At 39.7% G+C, this 27,103-nt stretch overlaps 1 protein-coding gene across 8 annotated transcripts in view; it reads right to left on the bottom strand.

Moving 5' to 3' along the window:
• plagl2 (pleiomorphic adenoma gene-like 2) overlaps positions 1-27,103 on the bottom strand; it is a 123,728-nt gene that overhangs the window by 6,835 nt on the left and 89,790 nt on the right. For 2 of the 8 annotated variants that reach the window (XM_048549950.2, XM_059652787.1), the window contains exons 2-5: positions 22,785-22,914; positions 21,788-22,039; positions 17,624-17,754; positions 17,318-17,526 (exon numbers count right to left, since the gene is read on the bottom strand). In XM_048549950.2, the coding sequence (XP_048405907.1) occupies positions 17,318-17,526; positions 17,624-17,754; positions 21,788-21,806 (359 nt within the window). In that variant the 5' untranslated portion in view covers positions 21,807-22,039; positions 22,785-22,914. Of the gene's footprint in view, positions 1-17,317; positions 17,527-17,623; positions 17,755-21,787; positions 22,040-22,784; positions 22,915-27,103 lie in introns of those variants that run through there. The other 6 variants (XM_048549954.2, XM_048549952.2, XM_048549955.2 and 3 more) reach the window with 5 other exon arrangements.

Below are 27,103 nucleotides of genomic sequence, written 5' to 3'. Positions count from 1 at the left end.
ACTAATATTATTACAAGATTTTAAAAATTATGATTTGAGACTGCATTTTGACAATTAGAATAACAAAGAAGTCATGTGACCTTTTTGGACATATCCAGATCTCGGACGGAAGGCAAAGCTAGAAATTAAAGCAATTATTTCAGTTCACCAAGCAGAAACGGGGGTGGTATCCTGCACTCAGACAAAAAAGATCAAATTGGCGGGGAATTAAAAGTCACCTAGTTTAGGGTAGAGGGAGGGGTTTTGGAAAAGAATACTTCATTGTGAAACACAGTCCTTAGATTACAAGTTACCAGGCAGAGAAAAGAACAGGAATAAACAAAGTCAGGAACCAAGAAACAAAACCATTAGTTGCTGGAATAACTCAGCAGGTCAGGCAACATTCATGGAGAAAAAGCTCTCTCTCCATAGGTGCTGCCAGGCCTGCTGAGTTATTCCAATAATTTATGATTTTGGATCTGATTTCCAACATCTGCAGTTCTTTAGGTTTTTTTTTGTTTAGTGTTTAATTCAGGAACTAAGAATCACTTTGAAACAATTTTGGAAAAACGGATTATCCACTTAAAAGGAGTATGAAGTGTACATGTGGAAACTGTTTCATCAACTGGATGAAGAATCAAAAGGAAGCATTCATTACTGTGAGTTAAACACAAGCTGTCAGTAAAAAGAAAGTATGCCCCAGTCAAAAAGTGCTTGTTTAAGTTACTTGCTCTTATTATCCTGTTCTGTTATTCTTTCAATTTTACCTGGAAGTTTGACTCTTTTTTAAAAAGGATTCAATCTCTACCAAGATCCTAGCAAGAAACAAAACAGAAATAGATCTGAGCAAACTGAGATCCTTGAAATGTGTTCAATCAGGACAGTAATTGATCATCTTGTGTGTGACATGTAGTTGGATTCTTTTATTAGGTGTACGGGCAGACACACATTGAATCGGAACCGGTGATGAAACAGTCCCATCAGCTCAAAATGAATTTGCTTATAAAAGCTTTTGTTTAAATGCAGGTGAAGAGGAAACAAATTACACGTATTCAGTGTTTTGTGCAGCCAAAGTGGTGGAAATTTTGGAATATTTGAAAACTTGGAAGAAAATTCAAGTTAAGTAGTTCAGATCATTCTGAACTTTTTAATCACTGCCTTATCAATGATAATATTTTGTAATTCTGAGACAACCCATTTGCTTGTTTGACAAACTTGTATGAGTATGACTTGCCCACAGAGCCCGGTAAAGGATACTAGAAGCAGCTTAAAGTTTGACTTCCAGATTATTTCTTCAATTCTAAATGTTGATGAAGCAGACCATATGACCTTTCTAAAATTTTCTGTTACAGAACATTCCAGCTTCAATGTCTGTCTGCTGGTTAAATATGCTTATTGTGAAACTGTTCCACTGCCCCTTAACATAATTCATTTGTTCTTAATGAGTAGAGAGATCCCAGCAGATGTCCAGTTTGCTGAAGCAAAGATGTACCTGGATGAGCATAGTAAATAGCAAAATGAGGCTCAACAAATTTGCATGTCATTCCTCTGCATGTAACTTTAGCAACAAGATTAACTTGATTATTTACCAGATTAAACAGATTTATTTAAAGCAGCAGATAGACACTTGTCATGTCACAATGTTAAGAACATGCTGCTAAAAACTGCAATTCATAATTTGTGTCAGGTTATCACTAAAGTCATTAATAAATTGGAGATGCTTTGGTATCTTGATGAAGTCATTTTTGATTCAGAAGAAGTTACATCCAAAAGGCAATCTACAACAATGGAGCCCAAACTCCAACCTGAGCAGACAGTTCTGGTCATACCAATGAAGTGTTTTGAATAAATGCCATAGTTTGGTGAATTATTGTGGCACAGTGATTATTCATCATTAATGCATCATCACAATCCCCAAAGTGAGAAAGGGAGGGAGGCAGAATCAGCTTTTAACATCCATCAACTTTCTGCAGAACAGAAGATCAGGTTGATATAAAAAGCACTTTAATGTCAGCAAATCATTTATAATGATATTGCTGATAAAAACAGTAACAGTGTTTCACACAATACATGGAAACAGTGGCATAATTTCCTCTCTGTTTGGCGTAACAATTTCATAAATCCATTTTTAATTAATGTATATATAATTTTGTTACACATTTCTTTAGGTATAAAACAGCCCAATTTGGACAGGGACAGGGGAGGGGTCTCAAAGATTTTCCTGTACTGCAGTCTCATCAGTTGCAGTTGTCAAACAATATTCCAGATGAAAGTCATATTATTGGTCACTGTCCAGGTGATTTTGTTAAGCAAAATTCGCAGTGCTTTCTGAATACCTTTCTTTAATTACATTTGAATTTCAAATGTTTATGATTTCCTTACATTTTCTGATGTTATTACCCCTTTAGCAAATACTTCTCTGTCTAATTCTAAAGCAATAAATGTTCTGATTAGCAGAGTACATTCACAGCAAGCTGAACCTGCCCACATTACAATCCTCACGTGTTCATTTAAATCAATGAATATACTATACCTATGCACAAATAGGGACAGAGTCAAAATTAAAATGCAAGCTAACTTTGATCATCTAAAGTTTTTCTCTTAAATTTCCTAATCTTATAAACTGACCAATTTCAGAACTGCTTTATGATACAAAAAAATGGTTGAAGAAAATGATAGGTGAGCAATATAATAAACAGGATCTGGCCACGTTTAATTTGCTCCCAATTCTAATCACTGATACTAACATTGCAGCATATGGTATCAATTCCATTCTGAAACTGAAATGGATGCAACTTAATGAAAAATGTACTTCTATAATTTTCAAAATTCAAATCGGTGAGCAAATAGAAATAAGCAGGGCTTTCTTGGTAAAACTCCTTTTGATCATTCTTTTTAAATTTGGAGGAGATCTCCTCTGGCTATGCTTGCTGTACATCAAAAAGGTGGAGTTAGCTAAAAGTAGCTCTGGGATAGAAATGAGGCAGACAAAACAAGTTTATAATATGAACAAAGGTGGCTTCGAAGAAGGACTTAAACAGCTGCAGAGATAGGCTCACTGAGTATTTTTAAGGTTGGGTTAGACAGATTTTTCATTAACAAGGGAGTCAAAGTGGAGCAGAAGGGGCAGCTTGGACACGTGATTCGAGGTGAAAATAAAACAATGTAGTTCAGTGCAGTAGGAGTGGTGGGATGTGAGGGTGAGGAATGATTGCGCGTTACGTATGCACAGTCAAGTTCAAGATCTGCACAGTGGAAGCATGATATGCAACAATCAGACATTGCGTCTGTCACACAATATTCACCCAGCTGTCAGAAAGGCTCAAAGATTTTAAGCTATTAGATGGCATCTATTCTACTTGTGACAAACTCATACCACATTTGATTAGCTGCATCTGTACAGATGCAGAAAACTTTGCTTTACATGATGAATTGATCATTCAGAAGTAACTTAAATTATATGCTCTTGAAAATAAATGATCATGGGTATGTAACCTCAACACTCCTTTTTACACACGTATTTGGTGGCATAATGCCAAGATAGGAAACAAAATATTCAAAAACTTTCTATATTGTTTTTTGCACTTTACCTTTCTTTAGAGTTTGTTATTTACTAAAATGGCATGGTTTAAAAAGAAAAGACAGACTTCATCACAATAGAAACACCAGCAATATTTTTGGAAGAGAAGATGTCACCACAGTCAGTTTAGCCAAAATGCATAATGTTCAGGCAAAAAACAAGCAACTGGCAACAGCACATCATGACAAAGGACTTAGAGGTTCAACTACATTCTGTTGTGCAAGTCAACATGCACTGCTGTAATTTTGAAAAATGTGAAATACTAACTGCTGGTCATGAACTTTGAAGTTACATCAAGATGTGTTTTGCCTTGTAAAGTTGGGCCTAAGGTCCAAACATCGGTGAATGGGAGACCGCAACGTTTGCCACCATCTATCAGTAAATGCTTGTTAAGAATATAAGCATGTTAAAATACACATACCTATTATGTGCACAAGGCAGCTTCTACCTTAAAATCAATGTATGTGACTAAAATGGTGTGACTGTAACCAGCCTGTGGCTAATTAGAATTTTCCAGTCAACAACACCGTCGAACAAGGAGCCTCGGAGAAATAGCAAACAAAATCAGTAACTAAAACTCAGGAGGAGAGGTGATCAAGGCTTGGCCAAATAGATTTTGAGGAGGAGATCGAGGCTGAAAATCAAAGGGGTTTAAGCAGAGAATTCCACAACAGAGCCAGAACTGTGTGAAGAACGGAAGACAAATGGGCACCTTTGTCACGCATGAGCTGGAGTTTACACACCACAGAGGACAGAAAGTTAACCAGAATAGCACTGAAATTGCAGAGCCTGCAGGAGACTCAGACATGGTAAAGAACTTCAAAGGACCAAAGCACGGGGAAGGGTCGGCAATGTTATAAAGGAGTAAGCAGCCTTTGTGACTGTCACGATAGGAAATTGTAAGGTCAGCTTGGCTCAACAAGGGGGCAAACATTTTGACCAGCCTTAAATGTGGCCAGGAACCAAAACCAGAGATGCCTTCAAATCTCGAGCTAATCTGTTGTTTAATTTATGTAGCAAATCTACCTGTTGTGATGAACGCTGCATGATATCAATGAATGTTTTCAGAGTTTCAATTTCAAGAACATGGCATGTGGGTGTTGATTACATTATGAAGGAATTTTAGTGAAAAAAAAACTAGGTCAGCCAGCCTTTCCAGAATAGTGGCCTAATCTGGTAGGTATCAGAGTGCAAGTGATTGTGGCCAGGTAAAGTGATCATGCAAAATTGCTTATGCCACAGTGGTTTGTGACAAATGGAGCAAATTTTGAAGGTTTTTAAATTTGTTCTCAGTTCATGGGAATCAAGGATTGATTTGAGTTTAGAAAACCTAGAAATTTCTGCAGTTCAGAAGTTCTACCTGGGATCAGGAGTCTCTCTTCTCTGGGAGAGTTTTTTTTTCCCAGAGCAGCTCAGGGAATGTGCTACCCCAGTAGAAAAGTCTGGTTTGTGCAACTTCAAGAGTAAAAATGCTCTGTTAAAAATCTGCAAGTGATTAGAAGCAGAAAGAGGATAATCACCTAATTTTGAACATTCATATAAGACTACTTTAGAAGCTGAAACAAGATAACCTCCTAGATTTGAGCATTCACGTATGATGACTCTACAGTTCACATGGCAGAAACTGGTTAAATAAAAATTAAGTTCATTCAAGAGACTGCACTGGCTGGTATAGCATTTATTGCCTATTCCTACTTACAATAAAGAAGGTAATAGTGAGCTACCTTCTTGAACTATTGCAGTCCATTTGGTGTAGGCACGCCCACAGTGATTTTAGGGAGAGTGCTTTGAGAAATTGAAGGAATGGCAAAAATGTCCAAATCCGGACAGTGAATGACATGGAGAGACCCTACAACCGGCTATATCCCCTTGTACCCGCTCCCCTTGTCTTTTCAGTGGTTGCGGTCATTTAGAATGAATGTACATGTTTTGATATAAAATTTCACCCTTGATCTGATTATATCTCTGAGAGTCGACAGTGGACAAGTTTTGGGGAGTCAGGAGGCAAGCCCCAACCACCTCTGGTAGCCACAGCATTTGTAGGCCTAGTCCAGTTCAGTTTCTCAGCAACGGTTTAAAAAAGAAACAGTATACAGATAGTGAAGGATTCAGCAATGAAGCAGTACCTGAGTTGTGAATAGTGCTGCACATTGTGCAATCATCGGCAAACATCCCTACTTCTGACGTTATGACGGAGAAACGGTCATTGATGAAGCAGCTGAAGATGGGTGGGCCTAGGACACTATCCTGAGAAACTCCTGACAGAATGACCTGCGGCTGAATGACCGTCAACACCATAACAATGTGCTAGCTACGAATCCAACTAATCGAGATTTTCCACTTTATTCACAAAAAACCTACAGCACAGGAACAGGCCCTTCTGCCCTCCAAGCCTGCGCCGATCAAGATCCTCCGTCTAACCTGTCATCTATTTTCTAACGGTCTGTGTCCATTTGTTCCCTGTCCAAATATATCTTAAAAGACGCCAACGTGTCTGCGTCTACCACCTTCCCTGGCAACGCGTTCCAGGCACCCACCACCCTCTGTGTAATGAATTTTCCATGCATATCTCCCTTAAACTTTCCTCCTCTCACTTTGAACTCATGACCCCTCGTAATAGAGTCCCCCACTCTGGGAAAAAACTTTTTGCTATCCACCCTGCATAGACCCCTCATGATTTTGTAGACCTCAATCAGGTCCCCCCCTCAATTTCCGTCTTTCTAATGAAAATAATCCTGATCTATTCAACCTCTCTTCATAGCTAGCACCCTCCATACCAGGCAACATCCTGGTGAACCTCCTCTGGACCCTCTCCAAAGCATCCACGTCCTTTTGGTAATGTGGCAACCAGAACTGTACACAGTACTCCAAATGTGCACTGAGAGATATATTCACAGTGAGAAATATTCACATTGGCTTCAAGGAGCTAAGGGCTCCTTGATACCACACAGACAAATGCTGCCTTGATGTCAAGGGCAGTCACTCTCACCTCTGAAATGCAGCTTTTTTGTCGATGCTTGAACCAAGGCTGTAATGGAGGTCAGGACCTGAGTTGCGGTGGTGGAACCCAAACTGGGGATCATCCAGCAGGTCATTGCCAAGCAGGTGCTGTTTGATAGCACTGTCTGTGGCCACTTCCATCACTTTACGGTTGATTAAGAGGAGATTGTTGGAGTGGTTATTGACCAAGTTGGATTGGTTGATGTTTTGTGCGTACAGGACATACTTGGGTAATTTTCCACATTGTCAGGTAGATGTCAGCATGATAGGTATATCTGAACAGCTTGGATAGAAGTATATCAAGTGCTGGAACTTAAATGTTCAGTACTATTGCTGGAATATTAATACAGCCAGTATCCAGCACCTTCAGCTACTTCTCAATATCGTGTGAATTCAATCAAATTGGCTGACAACTAATTGATTGTACAGCAGGTAATTAATCGCTGATGCTGGGATCTTCCAGGGACACTAAGATGGGTCATCCACTCACTAATGATTGTTGCAATGCTTTGGCCTTATCTTTTGTACTGTTGCACTGAACACCGCACCCCTCCCCCTCCCAAATCATTGAGGACAGGGCTATCTGTGGAATCACTTCCTCCAATGAGTTGTTTAAAAGTGTAATACCATTCACAATGTACATGGCAGATCTTAGATCTCAGTGCTCTGGAGGGTCACTGGACCTGAAACATTAACTCTGTTTCTCTTTCCACAAATGCTGCCAGGCCTGCTGAGTTGTTCCAGCAATTTCTGCTTTTGTTTTAGATCGGACCTGGTCATAGAATTACTTACCTTTTTTTTGTCATGTAGGCTACCCTGGGCTGTGGTGTCACAAGTGTGGCACCTCATTTATAGGAATGCCTGGTGTTGCTCATGGCATGCCCTCCTGCACTCTTCATTGTATCACTGTTCCCTTGACTTAACGGTAAAGCTGGAGAGGAGGCATAGGCTAAGCTACAAGGTCACAGTTTATATTTTGATGTACAATTCTACTACTGCTGATGGCCACAGTGCCTCAACGATGCCCAGTTTTAGATCCATTTGAAATCTATCCTATATATCCCCAAATTGCAGCCAGTTCTCAGTCTCAGCAAGAACCTGTGCTCTTACCACTGACACAAGAATCTGCCGTTGGTAGATTGGCGATGATGTGGTCAAGTAGGTTTTTCCCTCATTACCTACTGTACAACCAAAGTTAACCAGCTTGGTGCTTTGTTGATGGGTATTGAAGTATGCACGTGTGGTTCTGGGGCTGCTATCTCTCATGACAGAGGGAGGGACCACTGACGGTAGCTGAACCCAAGGCTGAACATGCCTCAGGTGAGGAACAAGGCTAAGAAGACAGGGCATTCATGCAGGGTCTAACATCAGGTACGATTTTACAACTGGATGACGTCTGCTGGACAAACTTGAATATGCAAGGAATTGCACTGGCCACCATTTTAGGATTGTCAGTTGGGCCCACAGAACAGCACACTTAACGCGTACTGGAAACTAGCAATATTAATGCACAGGTCCCTTTACAATGCAGACAGAAATAACACGGACACACAACACACCTGTTTCAACTCTACAAAATAGGTCAGTCTTTCGCTGAATAATTTCTCAAGGCAATACCCTGATCAATCAACTTGCCTGGTTTAAAATTTAAACAAAGACAGGCTAATAAACTGTCAATCAGCACTAATAGATCCTTAATCAGGAGGCTATAGCCTAGTGGTATTATCCCTGAATTGTTAATGCAGAGAGCCAGGTAATGTTCCGAGCATCCTGAGCTCAAATCCTGTCATGCCAGATAGTGGAAATTGAATAAAATAATTTTTAAAAAAAATTTGGAATTAAGAGTCTAATGATGACCATGAATCCAATGTTGATTGTCAGAAAAAGTCATCTGGTTCACTATAGTCCTTTAGAGAAAAGAAATCGGTCATCTTTCCATGTTCTGGCTTGTACATGACTCCAGGCCCATAGCAATATTCTTGACTCTGAACTGCCCTCGAGGCAATGAATATACTGGCCTTCACAGTGGCAGCCTCATCCAATCAATGAGTAAAAAAAAATCTCCACAGACAATTCCTTGACTGTCCACATGCTAACCAATAAATATTCTCTTCTGATGCAGTATAAACATTGATTCTCCTTTTGAAATAGTATTCTTGAGAAATATCCTGTCGTCTGCAAGGTGTTAGAAAAGATTCTGAGGGATAGGATTTATGACCATCTGGAAGAGCATGGCTTGATGAAATGCAGTCAACACAGCTTTGAGAGGGGCAGGTCATGCCTCACAAACCTTATCGAGTTCTTTGAGGATGTGACTAGAAAAGTTGATGAGGGTCGAGCTGTGGATGTGGTGTATATGGACTTCAGCAAGGCATTTGATAAGGTTCCCCATGGTAGGCTCATTCAGAAGGTCAAGAGGAATGGGATACAGGGGAACTTAGCTGTCTGGATACAGAATTGGCTGGCCAACAGAAGACAGCGAGTGGTAGTAGAAGGAAAATATTCTGCCTGGAAGTCAGTGGTGAGTGGTGTTCCACAGGGCTCTGTCCTTGGGCCTCTACTGTTTGTAATTTTTATTAATGACTTGGATGAGGGGATTGAAGGATGGGTCAGCAAGTTTGCAGACGACACCAAGGTTGGAGGTGTCGTTGACGGTGTAGGGGGCTGTTGTAGGCTGCAGCGGGACATTGACAGGATGCAGAGATGAGCTGAGAGGTGGCAGATGGAGTTCAACCTGGATAAATGCAAGGGGATGCATTTTGGAAGGTCGAATTTGAAAGCCGAGTACAGGATTAAGGATAGGCTTCTTGGCAGCGTGGAGGAACAGAGGGATCTCGGTGTGCAGATACATAGATCCCTTAAAACGGCCACCCAAGTGGACAGGGTTGTTAAGAAAGCATATGGTGTTTTGGCTTTCATTAACAGAGGGATTGAGTTTAAGAGTCGTGAGATCTTGTTGCAGCTCTATAAAACTTTGGTTAGACCACACTCGGAATACTGCGTCCAGTTCTGGTCACCCTATTCTCGGAAAGATGTGGATGCTTTGGAGAGGGTTCAGAGGAGGTTTACCAGGATGCTGCCTGGACTGGAGGGCTTATCTTATGAAGAGAGGTTGACTGAGCTCGGACTTTTTTCATTGGAGAAAAGGAGGAGGAGAGGGGACCTAACTGAGGTATACAAGATAATGAGAGGCAAAGATAGTCTCTGGCTATCAACTCTATCTCCCAGGGCAGAAATTACTAACACGAGGGGTCATAGTTTTAAGCTGGTTGGAGGAAAGTATAGAGGGGATGTCAGAGCCGGGTTCTTTACACAGAGTTGTGAGAGCATGGAATGCGTTGCCGGCAGCAGTTGTGGAAGCAAGGTCATTGGGGTCATTTAAGAGACTGCTGGACATGCATATGGTCACAGAAATTTGAGGGTGCATACATGAGGATCAATGGTCGGCATAACATCGTGGGCTGAAGGGCCTGTTCTGTGCTGGACTGTTCTATGTTCTATGAATGCAAAATGACTGTGTTCTACATTGTCTTTTGTGTTTAAAAAACCTGTTGTTCTGCAGCCTTGTCTAACTACGGTTTTGTTAGTGATCACCACATTAACTACAATTTCAAAGTATATGATGTATCAGGTCTGATTTTATTGAGATCTGACTTGACCATAAGTATCATCAACTGGTATCATCCATGGGGCTTGGCTTAGACGATGACAAGTTGGCCAGGACATCATTGAGATGGCAAAGCCTAAAGGTGACACCGGCATGGTTTAGTGTCCTGTTCAATCTGTAACTAGAATTGGCTACCAATTACACGCCTATTTGTCATTTAATTGGATCTGTTCCAACTCTATCTACCTACTTTGAATCCATATCACCACATGCACTGGATGTTAGGGAATGAAACTGCAGTACCTGAGACTGAGTCAATATACTGGTATGGATTATGTATTGGTTAAGTGACAGAAAGCAAACAGGAGAAATAAACAGATGGTTTGAACAATGACAGGCTATTATGGTGATACCACTAGGGTCAGTGCTAAGGCCACAACTGTTCATAAATGTTGACATGGAGACCAATTGTAAAATTTGCAAATTTGCTGATAACACCAAACTGAATGGAAATGCAAGTTGTGAGGAGGTTTACAATAAGGCTTCAAGAGAACTTGAACAGATTAGTTGAATGGTCTAGAACATGACGGATGGATTATAATGTAACTGAGTATGATACTATTCACTTTGGTTTATAAAAAGGCAGAGTATTTCTTAAGTGGTGAGAGGTTGGGATGGGCGGCCAGCTGAAGGAATCTTGGGAGATGATCACTAAAAGCTAGGGTGTCATTGTAACAAATAATTAGAAAGATAAACAACTAGTAACAGTAATCAAGTAACCACAATCTCATTGAGTTGAAAACGAGGAAAATAATGTGGCTGACAGTGCCAAAGGTTAAAGCTGGTCAAGTTCAATGAGGAAAGATAAGAACAGAAGAGAGATTGGGGAGGCAATCTGGTATTGACACCGAACTAGTAACAGACCCAGGTAATGTTCGAGGAAGATGAGTTCAACTTCTGTGATGGCAGATGGTGAAATGTGAACTCATGAAACCTCTGCAATGAAGGGTCTAATTATGACCATGAAATCACTGTCAATCGTCAGAGAGACCCACCTCAAATCACTGAAATCCCCTCGGTAAGGTAACTTATATTCTTACCTTGCCTGGCCAATTGTGACTCCAGAACTACAGCAACATAGTTGACTCTTAACTGCTATTACTAGTCTCACTATTAGAGATGAGCGATAAATGTTGATTGAAGCAGTGATGCTTGAGAAAAGGAATTTCTAGTCTCAGAGGGTAGTGAATATTTGAGAAGCTTTACTCTAGAGTTCTGTGGAGGCTAGATCTGTGTAGATAGACTTCTGAATGATCAGGGAGTTGAGCGGCTGCGTGAAAGAATTGAGGCTTACACAGATCAGCCATGATCTTGTTCAATGTTGGTGTATGCTTGAGGGAATGAATTGCTTACTCCTCCTCCTGTTTGTCATGTACATATGTTTATCACTATTGAATTAATGTGGCAGAGGAGAAAAGTGGTTAATCTACTAAATGCATCTGTCCTGATGTCTTAGTTGTAACAGGTTAGGCCTAATGCCATGAGGTATAAGTGTAAACTTGGGAATGTGCTGCAGGTAGAAGTTTTTGTCAACTTATAACTTAGATCAGCACTCTGACTTGGAAGTTTAAAACTACAAGATGGTTGAGAGACCTAGTTAATTGAAACCGCCTGGCGGCAGCATTTATTTATAAATAAATTATATGTTTGAAAGTGTCAAGGTGGTGTTAAATCACTGCAGCAGAAAGCTGACTTAGCAGTTATGGCTGTTGGGTGAGAGTCATCAACTTCTCTATAAATAGATTTTGCTATTACAGAGTGGGTCAAGGCCCAAGTATGATGAGGAATAAGTATTAGGATGGGAATTCTGGGCATACAGAGTGAAGGTGGTGTTGCTTTTTATATACACTTTTTAAGCCCGCAGATGCTGCTGAGCATTAATCGCTTCAATTTGCTTAACAGGCAGGCAATTGATGAGTTTTGAACATTTTTATCCTTCATATATGGGAAGCAGCTACATTTGGTACTGATGAAATTAAAATTGCATTAAATTTCTAACAATAAAGTTAAACAAACAGCAGTTCAGGAAAATATGAAGAACCTGCAAAGGATGACAAAAAAGTCTCAAGCAGGCAAAACTGAAGTACAAGAGAAAGCTGGAAAGAAATTTAAAGCAGACAATACAATCATCATTTGGAACATTTATAAAAATGGAGACAATAACTAAGGTAAGCATTGGTTCCATACTGAGACTAATTTCTCCCAGTCTGTACAAAAGCACTCCAAAACACCACATAATGACAAGCCAAAAGGACACAGGAAACCACCATAATCGCTCAAGAAAAAGCTCCGAGAAAACTAATGGCACTAAAGACTCTCGGGTGCTCTCATCCTGCTTCCTAAAATCCTGAACGGAGTGGCTGCAAAGATAGAGGATGTGTGACTATAATCCTCCAAAAGTTCCCTAGACTTTAGAAAGATCCAAGCAGAATGAAAATCTGCAAATGTAATACAACTATTAGAAAAGGATGGAGGCAAAAAGCAGGTTTCTATTGGCCACAAATTGCTAAAATCTATTACTAAGGTGGTAGTAGAAGGACATTTAGACAATGATAGTACAATCCACCCGAGTCAACATATAATAAAATGTGAGGCTGGATGAACACAGCAGGCCAAGCAGCATCTCAGGAGCACAAAAGCTGACGTTTCGGGCCTAGACCCTTCATCAAAGCAACATATATTTGTGAAAGGGAAATTTTGTTTGATTGATGGAATTGTTTGAGGATGTGTCAGTCATGGTGTGCAAAGGGGAACCAGTTGATGTGGTATACTTATATTTCCTTAAAGCAATCAACCAAGTGCTACATAAAGAAAATACTGCAAAAGGTGTCATGGTAATGGGGTGATGATGAAAGCCTAGAGGATCAGTTAACAAGCTGGAAACAGCCAGGAAAAAAAGATCATTGTCAAAATGACAAATTGGAATACTGTAGGATCAGTTCTTACTAAACGTTAACTCCACTTAAATGTTATGAAGTTCACCGCAACCATTGTTTGTTACGACTTCTTGTCTGATGGCCTATGCATCCTACACGCACACCAGGTTTTCCAGCTCTGTTAGAATCAGTGTGCCTCTTTCCTTTGCTCCCACTCGCAGTCTTGAGGGCTATCTTACTCCAAATGGAACACTGGCCTTGATCACAAGGGTAATGGACAATAAAAGTAGGGGAGACTCACTTCAACCGTGCTGGGAATTGAGTGTCTATACTTCGAGTACTGCGTACAATTTTCAACACCTTCCTGAACGAGGGCTATCCTTGCACTGGAACAAGTCAAAGAAGGTTCATGAGGCTGATTCCTGGAATAAGGGTACTGGGATCCAGCAAGAAAATAAAGTTAAGGCTACAATCAGATCAGTCATGATCTTATCAAATGAGTAGCAGTCTCAATGCATCAACTCCTACTCCTATTTACAATCTTATCAGGAACTGAATTGATGGCTGTAGGAGCGAGCCGAAGATAATCAAGTTATCCATGAGACACTGTCTCAATTCTACTGGGTCGAAAGGGAAGCATCATCTTCAGTAAAATCAGGTCAGAGTTGAACAGTGAAGATGCAAAGATCGTTTAAAAACTTGAATCTTAAAAATGTAAAAGACTCGAGAGTCAGAGAGCATCTATTTATAAAAATTAATGCATGAAGTTATCTCATTCAGAGAGAGTCCATTATATGTTAGATTCTTTGTGGCTTGTGCAAGGCAGTAGGGTGATTGGCCAAGTAGGCTTTCCCTATTGCATTCATTTTTCGTATCCCAAATTCCTATAAATCAAAACATTTTCGATTTCAAGTTAGAATTTAAAATGTCCAGCTTCCATGCTGGAAGCATGATGGAATTTTGCTAGAATTAAACAGTTATGGGTTATGCTACTAGCACTTCATGTTCTTATTTCAGGTTTCCAACATGCATGGTATTTTACTTTTGTGATATTCTGCTGTGTTCAATTCTGCCGCTTTCCAATCATTTTTAACCATTTATGATGCATGCTATGGATTGTGCTTGTCAATAAAGAACAAACTTTCAACATGGTTTCCATTGAACCATACGATTCCAACAATTATCAGTTTTGCAGCTTTCTACTGGTAACCTTCTCATTGTCGGCATTATGCACTACAGAATAGAAGAGATGCTGTGAGCTGAGATTTTTCTTGGCCTTCGCAATTGATACTTTAATCATTCTTCACGTTTTGTTGCTTTTTTTGAATACTTGGAGCAGAGTATAGAAAAGTTAAAATTATGAAAAGGGCCAAAGAGCAAAGTGACCCATTTCAGTACCGAGTTCAGCAAATTCTAAATTCCCACTGACTGTCAAATTTCTCCTTATTATGCTATCATTGATAAATGGGCTCAGAAAGTCTGATACAGAGAAAATCACACTCACCAAGTGAGACATGAAAATCTGCATCTGATCAGTTACAGTTGAGACGGGAGGATTGAGCATGAAAGGGGCCAAACAACTGGCAGTGAAACAATGTCATCAGGAAAAAGGAATGTTCTTATACTATCACCTAAACAAATAAATGAAGGAACAAAGTTTTTAAAAGTATATTACAGAAATCTATAAATTTTGTCAGGCACAAACCTCAATATGACCTGTTTAAAATGCATGGCTAAACCAAAGCTTAGTTTCCATTCACTTATGGATAAAAATACAATAAAAATTTAGCTTTGATTTGCCAAATTAAACTCTCTAAGATCTGTTAATAGAGTATTTTGTTATATGGTATCCTGCAAACAACCTGTGCAACTTGGCACAAAACAAACTTGTGGTGTCCACCGATTAACTTCCTCCCTAAGTCAGATAAGAGCTGGTTTTCATTCATCTTACCCCGCTTCACACAAGTGAGAATGAAAAATTAAGTGACCTTCAGAATGCTACACAAATCAACATCTCATGTGTGGAGGCAGACACCTGTAATAGGCTTAGATTTGGCTTTTTCAATACTGAACTGCCTACCCTTGGTCTTGTGATACAACACTGAAAACTTAGGTAGTGAAGTGGAAAACTGGAGAATGAGCCATTTGTAAACTGAACTTTTAGTTTATTTTTCTCAACTGAACTCTGCTAATTTAGCACAGATGATGAGTAAAACCATCTATCTACCCAGTTTCAAGAATGTCACTGAAAAGATCTGAGTTCCATATCTGCTGTGTTCCTCGTACTCTCCCCGTGCCCCCCACACGTCCCCATGCAGGAGAGAACATTTTCCATTCTTGCCTATCCAAATTATCATGAAATGAACTGCATCAGAACATCCATTAAAAAGAGGAGCATATGAAGCCTTGATAAAAAGTGACTAGATTAATGTTCTTTGAGGAGGACGTGTATTGAGGAGAGTCTTTTAATTGCTCCTTACTAGTTAATGAACACAGATGCAAGAGAGGCAACGTTACAGACTGACCTTGTTGGTTTGAAAAAAACAGTTGGAAAAAGAAAGCATCTGAAATTACATGGTCGAATACAAATCGCCAGTTTTTTTTACAATAAGATATGCATGTGAAGAAACTGTTAGTCTTTCTTGGGAGAGGGTGTCTTGCAAGGTAATGTCTTGTACAGGCTATGGAGGTTTTGACAATTTATTTCAAAGTTTGGATTGGACATATTAACCAATTTTTATTTACAAAGACAGCAAGAATCTAGTAATGGTTTTAAGTCGTATGTTGCTAGTGGACATGAGCTGTGCTCCAATAAATATGGCTGGCAAATGTTTCAGTCTATCAGGTTATAAGGAACAGCTTTCTCGTGTGTACCTACACAAATACTCCTTCAAGTGTTTATTTAAATAATGTCTGTTCTATTCCCCATCATCTGCCTTCAAGGAGTATAATAATTAATGGTAGAGATTGGGTAAGTCTGGCAAAATTGGTTATCAGCTGCACTCTATAACAGCAGTAATGTTTTTAAAATTATTACTAGAAAGTTAGCGTCCCATTTTCAAATGTCAGTTAGCATTTGCTCAGGGTCTCACAAAAGAGAAACTAATATTGCACTATAAACTACCTTGTACAGCTACCATTGTTTGATTCGTCAACATGATCAGTGTTGGATATTTAAATAAACAACGGGATTGTAACTGAAGTATGCATTACTATCTTTTTAAATCTAGATCTCTTATTCCTATCTTTAAAAAGAATCAAAGACAACTGCAGTCCTCCATTTCTCAGTCTTACTCCCAACATCACACTGCTGTATCCCAGCTCTCTGTTGTGCAGTTATTTTCCTGACTGTTATAACATCGGTATAATGTTCAGTAGCAGCAACATTATCCTCTTTTAACTCTTTCTCACTGATACATGATCCTGCACTTCACCTCTGCCACCCTTAGAAATAAAACCGCTGTGAATTTTGCATTCCAGTATCACCTGGTATAAATACCAAAGTAGAAGCAATAAACAAAGTGGTAGTAAATTGCCATTCTGGTTTGAAATATTTTCAGTGTATATGCTATGTGGCTAACAGATACAAGGTAAGAAATGAAAATTCAAACATTGATCTAAATAATGCCCAATTTTTGTAACGTGGTACACAGTTGATGATTTGGTATGGCTTCCTTTTGGAATCATTGTAGGGTTCCTAGCCAATATTGTATGCACAATTTGAAACACACACATTTAAAGATTCTCTTTTGAACAACGGGTGCCAGAAAATAATTTGTCGTCTCATTTATAATGATAGCCAAACAGCATATGATAACCTTGCTTTATTGTGTGACATCACTTTATGCAGGAAATCACTGGAGTAGGCAATGGTCAGAAGTGGAGTGGTCTTTAGCAGATGGCTTGCAAGAATCCTCATTAAGCCTGAGGGAGGTGTAGATACTTAAGTTAACCCTTTGAGGACTACAGTGGCATTTCTGCAAAGTTATTAAAAGCAGGTTTCAGCAATTTATAAAATATAGGTCACACTGTTTTCACTTGATTGGATTGCAGTTAAGTTTTGTAATTTGTTACAATGTTTGTTCCAAAACCAAATTTTGAAAGCTAAAGAAGGTATACACGTTACAAGTTATCATTGAAAACTGCGTCCTCAAAGGACTAAATACATTTGATAAACAGGTTTTTAGGGCACTATTTCCATTCAGCTTCCCATACCTGAGAAGTTTATACTTGGACACAAAGGCTTTAGTGCACTCCGGGTGTGAGCACGTGTAGGGCCTCTCTCCTGTGTGAGAGTAAGAATGGACTTTAAGTTTGTCAACACTGCTGAAGAATGCTCCGCAGATCAGGCACTCAAGGGTTCTCCTTGGCTTTGACTCCTTCCCTTTCCATTTGGCTTCTAACACCTTCTGCGCATCTTCCTTCTGTTTTGTAATTGTGATTTGACTTAGGTCATCAGTGGCAACAGTTGCCATTGCAGCCTTACAGGCCAAGTCCCTAGAAAAATGGGGCTTTACCCACCTTCTCGCTACCAAGTGTATTTCCTGTGTTTTCAGTCTGTGTATTATGATCACTTCCAGTTGATAGATACCTGTTGCATCCAGAGTTTAAGGTTGCTTCAACAATTTGGGAGAAGTAGAGAAATCTTATGCCTAAAAGTCAAATTAAATACAAAGATTAACATTTCTAAACATGAAAATCATGATGTCTGTGAACCTTCATTTATTAATCACCATTGGACTAACTACACAAGATATCCAGGCTTCCATCTTATTTTCATGATCAAACATATCTCCAATCAAAAACAATTTAATATACATAATTCTGTTGAAAATCATACAATATTAGCCCTCAAAACATACACTGCACATTTCTTAACAGCAATCTACATGTAGCTTACTTCCACTCAACTCATCAGGAACATGGAGTAAAGGTTGAATTCAAGGCACACTGCTTTGAAAGCCAACGTACTGTTTCTAGATGTTACAGGAAATGATTTCCCTTACTTGCAACAAGTAAATCCCTACCAAAATAGCAGGAAGAAAGCATCTAAAAACCTTCCCACAAGGGGGAATGAAAGCTTGAGACAAGGAAAATAAGAAAGCAAGTCAATTTTGGCAGCCCTTGCTGTATTTCACATAGGTTCATTGACGAAATGACACCAGTAAAAGCTTGATTATAGATTTCCATCTACATACTCCTTGGTTCGCAAGTGTTAAAAAAAAACATGGAAGCTACCTAAAAAGAAAGTGAAATAATGAAAATACAAGCAGCTAAATTTACACAGAAAACCTTGACAAAGATGCCTATATTATAATCTTTGAGAATTAAAATCACAGATTCCTTCAGTTGTTAATAAAATGTAACTTTTGAAGTATTATTTTTGAAGGTGGAAGAGCTCTGCAGATGCAAAAATGAAGTTGTTGCAAAATAATCAATAAAACGCTGATATTCAAACAGAAATTTCTCCAGGTAGTCTCACCAGCATTCTTCCCTCAAACGCCACCATCAAAAACAAGTCAACTGGGTCATTCATTTCATTGTTGTTCATGGCATTTACTTACACTAAGTGGCTACTGTGCTTACCTACACTACTCCTTTGAAGTGAATTAAGCATTCAATGCAGAGAAAGCATTTTAAGATGGTTGAGATATAACATGTTGTAGAAGTGCATCTGTTTTTCTTGTAGTAGGAACAGAAATTTATGAACTTAGCTTACCTTGGATTGGGTGCTGAAACACGATTGTGTTGCTCTGTAGGCAAAGTTAATTTTTTTTCATCCAAATTGTTCATTATAAAGCAATCACTCAAACAATGGACCTTATGCCAATTGCAAGATTACAGGCTCACCAAAATGTGAGTTTATGTTTCTGCTCTAACCACAAGCTGCAGGATTCTAGCTAGTTCACTACTGGTTTAAAGCTCAAAGATTTCGCATTCAATGCGAATTCAACCTTTAAAATTTTTTTTTAGAAAAGGAAAAATGAATCCTTTTTTATTGCAACAACTTCCCAACTCCCCAAATCTGTTTTTATATAAACGTGAGGAGGTGCCTTTTGTTAAGGCAAACTAGGGGAGGGCTTATACAGTTAATAGCAGTGCCCTGGGGAGTGGTACCAAACAAAGAGACCTAGAGGTACGTGTTTATCGTTCCTTGAAAGTGGAGTCATAGGTAGACAGTGGTGAAGATGGTGTTTGGAATGCTTACCTTCACTGGTCAGAACAATGAGTACACCCAAATTAATTGTCACGTTGTTGGCTCTACAGGACATTGGTGAGGCCATTTTTAGAATACTGTATGATTCTGGGTGCCCTTCTACAGGAAGGATGTAATTAAATTTAAGAGGACGCAGAAAGATTTTCAAGGATGTTGTTGGAATTGGAGGGTTTGAATTATTGGCAGAGGCCGAACAGACTGGGGCTTTATTCCCTGGAGCATTGAAGCTGAGGGGAAGCCTTACAGAGGTTTATAAAATTATAATTGGCATGGATAGGGTGAATAATCAAGGTCTTTTTCCTAGGGTGGGGGAGTCTAAAACATCAGGGCATTGGTTTAAGGTGAGAAGGGAAAGATTTAAAGCAAGGGGTAACTGTTTCACACAGAGGATGGTGCATGCATGGAATGAGCTGCCAGAGGAAGTAGAGGAGACTGGTGCTAACGCTGCATTTAAAAAAGCATCTGGACGGGTATATGAATGGGAAGCATTTAGAGGGATATGGGCCAAATGCTGGGAAATGCAAATAGGCCAGTTTTGGGTTTCTGGTCAGCCAGGACGAATTGAACCATGCTGTATAACTCTATAAATGACAGTCAACTTGTTACAGAAGCAGCATCAACATTATGGAAGAACCGGCTGAGGTTACCGTGAAGGTCCCATCTTCTCAAACCCGCCCCTTGCTTGAGGCACAGTGGCTGTCAGGTTAAGCGACCAACAGTCACCTCTCTCTAATGAGAGGGCAGTGCTGTGGTCCATTAAGACTATGATGACTTTGTCCTTACTGATCAATCTGAGAGGAGAAATAACCCATGCAGACAGGATTCTAGATAACAATGCAAATCCTAATAGTTCATCACTGGGTAAGAGCTCTCCATTGAATGTCCCTTATACATCTGTTCTTACAATTATCTGCCTAAAACATTTCCTAGTGTGTGCCACGCCTTTAAAATTGTTCATAACATCCGTAATCTCTGGGCTGATAATTACCCAAACATTTCAGTAGTTTTATAGAGCACAAAGAAATTGATATCATTGTAGTGTCAGAGGTAGCTGCCATTACAATGATTTAATAAATAATCAGGATATCTGCTGTGATATTGTTCATAAATAATCTGAAGTATAACTTGTATCTTTTAGTTAATCTGACCTACTCCTTTAAAATCAGATACTCCTTCTTGAGAATCCAGGAACTCAAATTTTATAATTCAAACGAGATCAACTGGAAGTCAGTAAGGTTTTTTGGTACAAAGGTCTTGAGGAAGACCTCAAGCAACAAGCCAAATTTGTGCCACACAGTGCCAAGGAATGGCCTTTGACAGGAAGAGAGAGAATCTTGCTATTTCTCTTTGATATTCAATGGAATGACCAGTCAATCCGTCACCAGTAACAGCAACAGCAACCAGGAGCAGGTCAGCGGCTGGGAATCTGAGGTGGATATTTCACTTACTAACTCCCCAAGGCTTATACACCTGATCTATAAAAGGTACATGTCACAAGTGTGATGGAATACTCTCCCTTGGCCAGGATAAGTGAAATCCTTGGACATTCAAAGCCTGACACTGCCAGGACAACACAGTTCCACTTGTTCAGCCTGACATTGACCTTAAACATGAACTTGAACTCATCCAACACTCCACTGCTCGAGCTCTGTTCAGCTTTTCACCACTGGTCTAGCAACCCCTGCATTTTAAGTTTCTCATCCTTATTTTTACTCATTTCACTGCCTTAACAATGGATCCCCATAACCTAAAGATCCAGTACACTAGCTTAAATGCCCTGCACAGTCTGTGTATAATTCAACCCCTCGAGCATTAAACATCCCCATGGCATTATTCAAAACAAAAAAGGGGAACAGCTTTCCTTGGTATCCCAGTCAGCATGCATTCCTCAGCCAACATCACTAATAAAAAATTATCCAATCACAATCACCTTGCTATTTGTTGGCCATGGCTGTGCGCATATTTATACTGTGTTTCCTCGATTTCAATGTCTCTAAAAACAGTGATTGCAAAATTAATGTCTTTCCTTTTTAAATTTTAGAACTTGGCCCATTCTTTTCTTTCGGAACCTTTAAAAATAGGTACACAGCACATGTGGCAACCTGGTGAGTGAAGACTGCCGCAGTTTCCAGCAAATGCTTCATGCTAAGTTTACAGCTACCTTACCTTCTGGGACTTGGCTACAAGATAATAGCTTTATACCCAAGGCCATTGTGAGAAGTTATCCTGGAGTATTCATCTCAGGACATGCTGCAGATTACCGCTCTGGAAAGCATAGATTCCAGGTCATTCTTAGTGGTCCTATACAGCCAACTATTCCATGACTGCTGACATAAATCGCTATGAATGAATCTGTGTCCTTATCAAGGAAAAAGCAAAAGCTTCTGTCTAAGTGACTGTGTGGTTAACTTAACAAGATAGTTTCTGAATTAATTACTGTGCGGTGAGAGGATAATGATCAAACTTACAGTGCAGTGGAGGCGTCATGAAGTGGAGGGACACAGGTTGATATTCACCCCTGAACAATTATCCCGATCAGTCATAACTCTCTGGTCAAGTATCTGATTTGCACTTGACATCTACCAAAAGAGGTGGAATTTGTTGCCAGGCCTCTGCTCTATACTTCTGAATAACCACTTATTAACTGGGAACAGCGGAGGCCTGGGAAACAATTGCACGCCTTCTCTCTCAGTCACAGGAGATGCATTTCCCAACGAGATCTGCATAGGGAAAAACACAGAGATTTCAATCTGCCCCATGCAAAGCAACTAACCATCTAATGCTTCATGACCAACTTCTCCATGTTTCCGATTTCCAGTTGCTTCAAAGTACATAACAGAAATACACCACATGCTCAAAATGCAGCAAGAATCTTCAATAAAGTTAACTAAATGAATAACAATTACTTAGGACTGGAAGTAATGCCTGGATGACAAGGATTTCTGAAGAGTTTATGATTTGTCTCGATTGGATGCCAATATCACAGACAAGGATTCCAGACAGAGGAAGACCAGACAGTAGAAGAGGTAACCATCCACTTCAAGACATCTTCCAGCTAGTAAGACACTTATTAGCAAATCTATACTGTCACAAAGCTTCAAGAGCCAACAAGGTACCAGAATTCTTGGATGCCAAAGCATTATGAACAAGAGAACAGAAAAAGCAAACGTCTGCCCTCAAGTCTGCTCTGCCATTCAATCCTCTGCCTCAGTTTTAGATTTCTGCCCATTCCCTCAATTCCTTGAGAATTCAAAAAACATCAGTCATTGCTTTGCACGTACTCAATGATGAAGCATCCGTTTCCCAATTCTCTGAATGAAGAGACTCCTCATCTCAACGGATCTTCAGAGTTACGTGCAGCACAAATTAAAACTACTTGAATGGAAAATTAAACAGGTTATTTCAGGGACATTCTCATATTTTTGTTAAATGCAAGTACGTACATCACACCAACGAAGAATTTACCTTTGGCATGACTTGCTCCGCATGTATAACAATCTCCCTTGGTGCTGCCAAGACAATTCTTTTTCAACCAGTTCCAACAATTCTCGTTGGAGGACACCAGGAAGTATTGCTGCACATCTTTTTTACCGACCTGCAAAGGAATAAAATCCCACTAATTAGAAACATTGAATCATCTTTTCAGTAAGCAGTGCTGTTTAGTGAACAAAACCCACTTTTGTAATGTACCACTGACCAGTTATATTTCAAAGTCTTCTCAGTTACAATGCTGATTACTTTACCCTGACAAAACATGCTCAAGTCTAAGCAGATATGGACTCTTGTCTTCAAGCAATATTTCTCCCGTGGAAATATTTTCACAGAACTTTCCAAATGATCTCTGTTTTAACAGGGAAACCCACAGTCATGTCTGCAAGACTGAGGAATTTGGATTCAAAGATGATTCCTAACGGACACTGAAAATTGTGGTGATCTCCAATATTATTCACTAATCTTTCTATAATCAAAAGAATAATTTCCAGTGACCCAAATCCAGGCTTTCTTTGTAACTAATACATATGTCTCAAAATGAGGTATAGCAGTTCCCCCTCGTTGACTATTATAATATGCAAATTAAATAATACTGGATCTCACTTATCAGCTGAAGTCAGGTTGCAAGATTAAGCAAATGAACAGTGCAATATTGCAAACAATCCGTTAAGCATTTCATAAGAAGTTTGTTGTTTCAAACCCCTGAGGGAAAACCTAATGGGGACTTGGTTACAATCAGGTAATTCTGGTGATATTGTATAAACACTCTAGCTGCATTCTAATCAAAATTTAATTTAATTTTGAATTTCATTTTCGTAAACACTGAAATGAACCACTACTAATCAGTGCCTTTTCATGAATTTCTTAAAAGATGGTAACCAAATTTAACCAGGGCAGGCATTTGCTATTACGGAGTTTTGATTTATTAAAATTCAACTGCAATGGGCTTCTCAGTGTGACAATGCTGTTTTGCATGAAATGAATCAAAGCCTGAAAATAACTAGCTATTATGAAAATTAACTGCTGACAATATTATTTTGGGACAAAAAGACTTTGCAAGGCATTCAACTTGTTTTAATAAGTGCAGGATTATTAAAAAATGATTTTCATAATTTTGTATGCAAACCACAATGCTTCCTATCTTCTAGCCATAACGTATAAGCATTTCACTGGTACATTTAGCATGAAAACTTTTAAAAAATCTTAACAAGACATTTCCGAAAGTTGTGCCAAGTACGCCAAATATATTTCCTGTTTCTGTTTAATAGCACAACATCCCCACTAGGTGGTAGGAGAAGCACTGAGCAAATAAAACAGTAATTTGACCACTGATCTCAGCTGAACTGTCACAGAAACTGAGTCCAAGACAGTTGTTAATCAAATGCAAGATGAAGTCAAATTTAAATGCACATCTATTATTTGGCGTGCGTGTGCGTGTGCGTACACATGTGCATGCACGTGTGCAGTCTCGAGCATTCCCAATGTCATCACTCCACCATGGGAGCCATGCCTTCAGCTGCCAAAGCCAGAACCACTGGAATTTTCTCCAAACCCTTTCCAGCAATTTCTTTACGCTTAAGATGCTGCCTGAAACCTAGCTCTGATGAAGCACTTGGTCACCAGTTCCAAAGTCTCATATGGCTCAACGTCAATCCTGGCTTAATAAGTCTCAGCGGAACACCTGAGGATGTTTTGTTTTGTTGCCAGTGCTATATTATTACAACTTGCTATTACATAGAGCTACACATAGCCAAAATTCTGTTTTGAATGGTATGTTTGGTCATTATAGACAGTCTCTTCAATGCTACATTGTGGCAGCTGTCAGCTATAAATAGTACACTGTAACATATTTAGCTTTATCTACAGTTGTGGTACATGTTGCCTGGACACAGCTATTGCATTGGAATTTATATATTTTGTTTTATTTAAGCTATTTTTCTAATCAGCTTGTTCAGAGATGCTACTGCACATCTCTGGAGCAGGTAGGGCTTGAACCAGGTCTCCTCGATCCAGGCTTTGGTATACTACTAGTGTCACAGCCCGAGTTTAAAATGTATATATTTTGCATGTTACATAATTGCTCCTTCCTAATTCTCACTTCCATGCTGCTCTTTGGTGACAACATTGAGAAATGAAGTTAATTTTTACATATTCGCATTGACAGCACTAAAATCTAACTCACAATAGCTCTCTCACCGTTACCAAGGTCTGAGGATCACCAGAAATTAATTAAGAACAAAAACAAAATTGCTGGAAAAGCTCAGCAGGTCTAGCGGCATCTGTGAAGGAAAAAAAAGTTAACCTGTTCTGAGGAAGGGTCACCAGACCTGAAATGTTAACTGTTTTTTCACCCTCACAGATGCTGCCAGAACTGCCGAGCTTTGCAACAAATTTTGTTTTTGTTCCTAATTAACAGCATCCGCAGTTGTTTCGGGTTAAGTTGACTTTCATTGAGACTTCTCTTAGTGACCACTAGCAAGTTCTCTCCATGGTGGCCCTTTCAGTTGCGGTGGAAGCACTCACTGGCTGTTGGGACTTCCTGGGATCACCCCCAGAGCCATTTTTAAACTCCTGCCATATGCAAGAATAAGTGCTGCCAGTCAGGAACTGCCCTTCACAATACACATAGTGGAGGCAGTTTTTTAAAAATATCATCGCTGGGAGCATATATGCAGCACAACCGACACTTTATTGCAAATCCAATTGCGTAACTGTACACAAAGAAAAGTTGCATTGGCTTCTGGGAACAGATTGGAACTAATTGATTATAAATTTGTTGTTTGAAAGCCAATGAGTGATTAGTGCAGCCCGCTCAAATCTATTGGAAATACTTGTCCATTAAGCCCTGTCTGTCTTGTTGTGCCTGATGCTGCAGCACTCTATCAAGCAGTCAAGCAGAAAGTGATGCTTCATCTCAGTCAATGTCATCATCTTCCTCCTCAGAAAAATGCTGCAGCTCTCCCAACTCTTCAAAATCCATCGCATCTCTTCATCACTTGCTCCAGTTGTGTTGGACTCAGCATTGTACCACAAGGCTCCCTTAGACAATGTTACATCAGGAGATTACATTAGAGTCATCAACCACAGTTACAAAGGGCAATCCTCGTCTCTCAATAAATATACTTGAAAGGCATCCAGCCCTTGAAACATTACAGGAACACAAGCGTTCACAAGAATATAGGCATGATGTCATCTCCCCAGGGTACCTGCTGCAAATCTGGAGTGGTACCAATGATCACAGATAACATGTTCATTTATTAAATGAAATCCTTTTCTGTTGATAAAGAGAATGCTGCTCTAAATTTGACATGTGTACAACCTACAGAGCTGTGCACTTGGGAGAATCCAGCTATACTTCCAAAGCCCACTTCGCAGGCTGCAATACTTAGCGCATCACAGGAAAATCACATAAAATTGAGGGGTCTGGCACTAATTGCATTAATTGACAGCTTTGATACATTTCTGAATCCTATTTTGAGAGTTCCCATTAAAGGTCCCCTTTTATGCAAGGAGTTGCACAAAGGTTTAAAGCAGCTGTCACCATTATGACCACTGGGATAGGATGACCACTCACTTCTTCAGGTAACAGGTCCCACTCCAGCAGTTGGCATAATTCAATGAGAGTGTCCTGGGACATCTCAGTCTGCAGCAACACGACACCTCGTTCATCTAGAGGAAATGGCACCAAGGACAATAGATCCTGGACCTCCTGTACCCAATCCTCATTCTGCTGCAACACTCTATTGTGGAGGCTGTTTGGCAACACAGGAGATTGCTGCTGATCCTGGGCATGCTAGTACATCTGTTCCTTTTCAACTTCTCCTTGCCTTCATTACACCAGAGTATCAGCCACAATGTCCCCTGCTGCGGCTGGATGCATTGGTCATGAATCCAATGAACCAGTATGGAGAATATCAAATATGGTACAAGTCCTGACCAGTCAGCATTCACATCACACACAAATGATTTAGCAGTCATCCAAACAGACAGACATGGAGGCCTCTAATAAGCAAGGCCACAAAATGCCTCTACAAGGAACTTTGCCAATGAGTGCAGCACAAATCATGTCACACAAATAAAGTAGGTGATTATAAGTGCTGTAAGATCACTAATACCTTGGTTCCCCACCACTAGCAATCACATTAAGTAGCATTGCTTATTAGAGCATGTTGGCAAATACTTCCAATTCAAGGCAAGAGGAAGTCAGTTGCATTCCTTGTGCAGCCTATGGGATCTTAGATTATATGAGAGAATTGTGGACTGTGGGTGACACTTTTCGAATGACGTGTGAT

This window comes from Stegostoma tigrinum, chromosome 19 (assembly GCF_030684315.1).
Source record: "Stegostoma tigrinum isolate sSteTig4 chromosome 19, sSteTig4.hap1, whole genome shotgun sequence".
Lineage (NCBI taxonomy): Eukaryota > Metazoa > Chordata > Chondrichthyes > Orectolobiformes > Stegostomatidae > Stegostoma > Stegostoma tigrinum.
This window is presented reverse-complemented; position numbering and strand designations above follow the sequence as displayed.